The following is a 6574-nucleotide window of genomic DNA, read 5'->3' on the forward strand; positions in this document are numbered from 1 at the left end:
AGTGTTTTCAGCAAATGAAATGGAATTCAAATAATAATAATAATCTGAAACTTGAATGATTGATCATTCCTTAAAGCCTATTTTACTCATATAGGCATCAATCAAAGATTTTTAAGTTTTTCTTTTCTCGTAATGAGAAACCATCATGATCATGAGATGGTAGTCAAGTTACAGTAAAAGCAACTTTGACATATACTTCACACATAAATACAGCACTTTCAAAGCTAAAATACTTCACAAATTAATTGCTCTAGCGTTTCACTATCTATCAACTCACGAGAATGAAAATATATGAAATAATATTTTGATAAAGCATATATTATTAATAGTAAATCCATCTCAAACGACAATGTTGATATTTCATCCAAAGAAAAGACATACACTAAGAAGAACAAACACAAGCTTGGCCAGAAATGCTATCTAAATCATAGAGAAGATGAGGCTGACTGCAAGTTTCTATTACTATCTTCACGTACCTCAACGTTAAAGAAGTCCTGAAGGGCTAACATATTAATACTGCTGGATTTCAAGGTCTTTATTGCCTCTGCAGTTGCCAAAGCACCAGCAACAGTTGTTATTATAGGAACACTATAGGCAAGAGCCATCCTCCTAAGTTGTCGGCCATCAATCTGATCGAGTGAATCACCTGAGCTTGTGATCACCATCAACTGAATTTGCCCATTGGCAAGCATATCACCAGCATGCGGTCGCCCCTCATGCATCTTCAGCACCCGATCCACAGGGATACCTTTCAACTCGAGAAAATGAGCTGTTCCCGAAGTTGAAATAATCTTGAACCCAAGTTCTAAAAAGGCCTTCGCAAGCTTTTCAAGATGGGGTTTTGTCAAGTCATTCAAGCTGATGAACACAGTGCCAGAAAGTGGTAGGTTCTGTCCAGTAGCAAGTTGAGATTTTGCAAATGCCATAGAAAACACAAAATCAATACCCATTCCCTCACCAGTGCTCCTCATTTCAGGCCCTAACAACACATCACAGCCTGGAAATCTCCCAAATGGAATAACTACTTCCTTCACAGCCACATGTGATGGGATCACCTCCTTTGTGAAGCCTACTTCATTAAGTGACATGCCGGACATAACAAGAGCAGCATATTTAGCCAATGGATGGCCAATTGCCTTGGAAACAAATGGCACAGTTCGAGAAGCACGAGGATTTGCCTCAAGCAGAAAAACCTCCCCGGATGCTGTGATAGCATACTGGCAGTTCATGAGCCCGCAAACATTGAGACTCTTTGCCAATTTTTTAGTCCATGACTTGATTGTGGCCAAGCAAGAAGATGAAACAGTTTGTGTGGGAAGAATGCAAGCTGAGTCACCAGAATGTACACCAGCCTGCTCAATATGCTCCATTATGCCACCAATTATCACATTACCATATGAATCTGCAAGTGCATCTATGTCAATCTCGACAGCATCAGATAAATATTTATCAATTAATACAGGCCGGTCTGGATCCACCTCCACAGCATTTTCAAGATATGTCACTAGCTTGTCATCACTATATACAATCTCCATGGCCCGGCCACCCAAAACATAAGAAGGACGAACAACAACAGGGTAACCTATGTCTGCTGCAATGGCGAGTGCATCAGCTTCACTCTTCGCGATACCTCCTTTTGGCTGCTCAATCTTTAACTCTTTTAGAATTGCATTAAATCTCTCCCTGTCCTCGGCAGCATCAATGGAATCAGGTGATGTACCCCAGATGCGCACATGACCAGCCCCACTGGCAGAAATAGGCTTATGCTCTTCTAAGTACTGCTGGATGGGCAGAGCCAGCTTCAGTGGTGTTTGACCTCCAAACTGTACAATGATACCATCAGGCCTTTCCAGATCAATTACATTCAAAACATCTTCAACTGTCAACGGTTCAAAGTAGAGGCGGTCACTTGTATCATAATCAGTGGATACTGTTTCAGGATTTGAATTCATCATAATTGTTTCAAATCCTGCACTCTGCATAATAGGAAAAGAACTACAATTAAGAAAAATGATATAACCAAGGGCTAACATCTGAAAGCAAAAAGACCACTAACAATCTGCTTTTAATGCATTTGATCCATTGTAATATAATTATACAATTGTGTGAACCTCTCAAGACTAACATTATCACATTTTCTGTTCTTCTAGCAGCCAACTATTAGGCAGATCAGGATTCAGATGTAATGTGAGTAATACAAATACCAAACCGTCAATGCAGCACATTTAGATTAACCCTCCTGGATCCATTCAAACTCACCACAATCCATTAAATAATTGCTTGCATCTACAATTAATAACTTCCATGACTTATCATGTTTATGTAACATCTAAATGTTCTATTTAACATCATACTAACTAAATAAACATGTGAAGACCAAAATGTAGTGCTTTCCAGAATACAAGTGATAAAGAAAAAGTTCAGTGAAATTAACTATTTCAACTTGTTTATTGAAGTTTAGTCAATTCAGAAGACTGGAGATGAAAACTAGAAAAGTTACAAACACAAACCTGGAGGGCAAAAGAGGTGTGGCAACAACAGTAATCAAACTCAATCCCCTGTCCAATTCGATTGGGTCCTCCACCTAAAATTAAAACCTTCTTCGTTTTGGTGGGAGATGATTCACACTCCAAATCATAGGAGGAGTACATATAAGGAGTATTGGCCTCAAACTCAGCAGCACAGGTGTCTACCCGCTTATACGCTGGAGCAACTCCAAAAGATATCCGTTTTGACCGAACATCCTTCTCTGTTGATTTAGTAGCAAAAGCTATCTGCTTATCACTGAAACCACGTTTTTTAACTTCATAGAAGTCATCCTTGGTCAAATCAGACAAGCTCCGAGTCATAAGATATTGTTCCACGTCCACCAACTCTTTAAGCTGAGTCAGGAACCATTTGTCAATAAAAGTTAGTTCATAAATATCATCAACTTTCATCCCCTTCTTCATTGCAGCATAAACAGCATGAAGGCGATCTGGGTTTGGAACTCGGAGGTTGTACTTCAACTGGTCCCAGTCCCAGCCAAGTTCCTTAATTGGTGCACAACCCCATCCTGAGTAGCCACACTCCAGAGACCGAACTGCTTTCTGTAGGGACTCTTGAAATGTTCGGCCTATTGACATTGCTTCACCAACAGATTTCATCTGGGTTGTCAGAACTGGCTGAGAACCAGGGAATTTCTCAAATGCAAACCGGGGGATCTGTATGTAAATGAGAAAAATCAATTCATTATGGCATGAAGAATGAATTAGTTTACCAAAGTGATTGATAATAAGAAATAAATTTAAATGGTAAATTGAATTGATAATGAGGACCATAGCAAAGAAGTATAAACAAAACCTGCTACAAGAAGAAACTAGTTTCTGTGTCCTGTTTTACAATTTAATCACAACTCATTACTGTGCATCAACAAAATTGGATGGCTCTCCGGAATTCTAATATCTAACATGTGGGCATAAGTTTTACACATGGTCGCTCCTTAACAGAAGTAAGCAAAGTCATTGACCTCTAGGAAAGTGTGTACATTTATGCGCTTATATGTATTCCGCTTTATCATTGCCCATCAGTAATTTCAGAACCAGTTACTATCAAAATCAGACCTATCAAGTCACTAGTGCCCAAATAAAAAGGTAGAAAACTCCCCAGGAATAAGAAAGTAGAGATTCACATTTCTTCCATGCCTTGGACAAAATTATCATTTTTCAATAAGCCCACATCACTTTTCTATTTTACAGAGGAAGGCAGTTTGTTAAAAGAAAAGGTTGCACTCAACTTTACTACAAACATAACTAACAGTCTTGCATGCAATGTAGCTGGCACAGATCAGAAAATGATGAGAATAAAAAAAAAGACTACTGATTTAACCTTCATTAAACAAAAGCAACAAAAATAAGTTGAGGGAATTAGAGCAAAAATAATAATATCTCCTTAACCAAGTTACTTATCATTCCTGCTAAGAAAAAGAAAACGTCAGTCATCACTCTCAACCATGTTAAGGGGAATAGAAACTCATAAGCAAATTAAACAGATTGGTTCAACTAATAATGAAGCAACTCAAATACTAGATACTTGCCTTGGTCACCACATAGTCTATAGAAGGTTCGAAACTAGCTGGGGTCTTCTTTGTAATATCATTTGGAATCTGATCCAGTGTATAACCAATTGATAACTTAGCTGCCATTTTTGCTATAGGGAAGCCTGTAGCCTTGGAAGCCAAAGCCGAAGACCTCGACACCCTAGGATTCATCTCGATCACCATAACCTCACCGTCCACAGGATTAACAGCAAACTGCACATTGGATCCTCCACATTCCACTCCAATCTCTCTTATAATCTTAATTGAATAGTCTCTTAATCTCTGGTACTCCTTATCAGTTAATGTCTGGGCTGGAGCCACAGTTATCGAGTCCCCAGTATGCACTCCCATTGGATCAATATTTTCAATCGAGCAAATGATTACAACATTATCAGCCAAATCACGCATTACTTCCAATTCATACTCTTTCCATCCTAATAGTGACTTCTCCACCAACACCTGTGAAGTTAAACTGGCAGCCAATCCAGCCTTGCAAATAGACTCAAACTCCTCCTTATTATAAGCAATGCCACCTCCAGTGCCACCCAAAGTAAACGCAGGCCTAATAATCAACGGAAACTCTCCAATTTCATTAGCAATCTCAATACACTCATCAAGAGTGTTCCCAACCCCAGATGGCGGCGTTTTGAGACCAATAATCTTCATTGCTTGCTTGAACAGCTCTCTATCCTCAGCTTTTTTGATAGCGTCGAGCTTAGCCCCAATTAACTCCACATTGTACTTCTCTAGAGCACCGCGTTCCGCCAAAGCCACCGCAAGATTCAAGGCCGTCTGCCCACCCATCGTCGGCAAAAGAGCGTCGGGGCGCTCCTTCTCGATGACTTGCTCCACTAATTCCGGCGTCATCGGCGTAATGTAAGTCCTGTCCGCCAACTCCGGGTCCGTCATGATAGTAGCGGGGTTGGAATTAATCAAAACGACCTCGTATCCTTCATCTTTCAATGCTTTGCAAGCCTGAGTCCCCGAGTAATCAAACTCGCACGCCTGACCAATCACAATAGGTCCCGCCCCAAGAATCATAATTTTCTTCAAGTCGGTTCTTTTGCCTACTTTCGGCGGTTCCTTTACTGCCTTGGTAGTCATTTCCGCGCTGCAGCGGACGGAACTCACTAGGTGGTACCGTTTCGAGAGGCGGGTCAGCCGCGGCGGCCATGTCTGGACGTTGAGAGAAGAAAAATTCCGATTCTTGGAGGAAAACAATTCAAAACTGTGCCGTTTCGAGAGAGAAAATAAGCTCCGGGAGAGTGATTTGTTGTTGAAAATAGCCGAGGAAGAAAGGGTTTCGCAGTGGTTTAAAGCGTGGGTCATTTTTGGTCGATTCGGCGAGGTAGGGAGAAGTCGGGGTTCCAATTGGCTATGTTGTGCGTCTGCAGTTGCTGACTAATGAAGATTTTGTCCGGAGCTGTTAGCCTGGAGGCTGAAGCTGAACTGCGTATTGCAGTACGGTGCGATTCAAATTAGGGTTTTTGGATCCAATGCGGGGGTTAGTGATTACTGATTAGTGCGTCCCAGTCACTATACGACGTCATTTCGTCGCACCACGCACAGAATACTTCTTTTAGGAAAAGTGAACTCTGTAATCTAAATCTATCCGCAAATTATATGCCTTTTGACTATTCAACAAACCAGCCAAAAATCGCATAGAAATCATAAAGTAAATATTTCTTTTTTCTCTCTGAGATATTGGATATCCATTAATTCATAAAGAAACGATAATTACAAGTTCATAGCAATTTGACAAGGCTCATGGACGGAATAAAACATCTGATTAAAGAATTTCTAAGGCCTAAAAGGAAAAGGAAGTTTGTGAATAGAAAACTCTGGAGACTCTCAATCCAGTGTAAAAAAACAGATAGCGCTGCTATCCTTCTCTGAAAGAGTTTCCGGAGCACCAGTCGCTTTGCAAACTGAAAATCACGGCGGCGAAGAAGCTTTTTCAGCTAACAATAGCCTAATAGATCATCAAACAAGTAAATATATTTTTAATTTATTATCTAATTAAAACTATATATACTTTTTTAGATAAAGTAGTAAAACTTATACTTTTAAATTACTATCCAGTTAAAACTAGGTATTACTTTAATTAAATTCAGAAGTTAAAAATTAGGATTTTATGTATTTTCATTTAAAAATTAAAAATTAAATATTTTTTAAAAATATTAATTTTTAAATAAAAATTATTAATAAAAAAATATTTTTATATAAATTATTAATTAAACTGTATATTCAAAATCCGAATATATTTTGTTTAGTACAAATATATTATGAATTGATTATACCAGTTATCAGTCATCTCTTACATGTTTAATATTTTAAAATTATAACATGTTATATGTATTTATATGTATAAATATCATGAGAAATTCTATCAGTTTTTCGAGTTATATCCGTATTTACATATTAAAAAATAGGCGTGATAAATTAAATAGGTTTGAGTTTAAAAATATATTCAAATAATTTAAAATAAATAAATTT

The 6574-nt window shown here is 38.4% G+C and overlaps 1 protein-coding gene across 1 annotated transcript; it reads right to left on the reverse strand.

The window, feature by feature from the left end:
* Positions 1 to 292: 292 nt before the first annotated feature.
* On the reverse strand, positions 293 to 5998 carry LOC110614098 (carbamoyl-phosphate synthase large chain, chloroplastic). Its single transcript, XM_021755575.2, has 3 exons — positions 4076 to 5998; positions 2511 to 3203; positions 293 to 1976 (listed from the first exon to the last, which is right to left on the reverse strand). Exons 1-3 carry the CDS (start codon positions 5405 to 5407, stop codon positions 426 to 428), a joined length of 3576 nt encoding a protein of 1191 aa, XP_021611267.1. The 5' UTR covers positions 5408 to 5998; the 3' UTR covers positions 293 to 425.
* Between the last annotated feature and the right edge of the window lie 576 nt (positions 5999 to 6574).

The sequence above is a fragment of the Manihot esculenta genome, chromosome 4 (genome assembly GCF_001659605.2).
Source record: "Manihot esculenta cultivar AM560-2 chromosome 4, M.esculenta_v8, whole genome shotgun sequence".
Classification (NCBI taxonomy): domain Eukaryota; kingdom Viridiplantae; phylum Streptophyta; class Magnoliopsida; order Malpighiales; family Euphorbiaceae; genus Manihot; species Manihot esculenta.

Excerpts from the sequence above, each read along its gene's own strand:
- LOC110614098 (XM_021755575.2), bottom strand. The coding sequence starts at position 5,407 with ATGACCCACGCTTTAAACCACTGCGAAACCCTTTCTTCCTCGGCTATT. Across the intron at positions 3,204-4,075 it reads TAGACTATGTGGTGACCAAG|ATCCCCCGGTTTGCATTTGA; the intron begins GCAAGTATCTAG and ends ATTTACATACAG. Across the intron at positions 1,977-2,510 it reads ACACCTCTTTTGCCCTCCAG|AGTGCAGGATTTGAAACAAT; the intron begins GTTTGTGTTTGT and ends CCTATTATGCAG.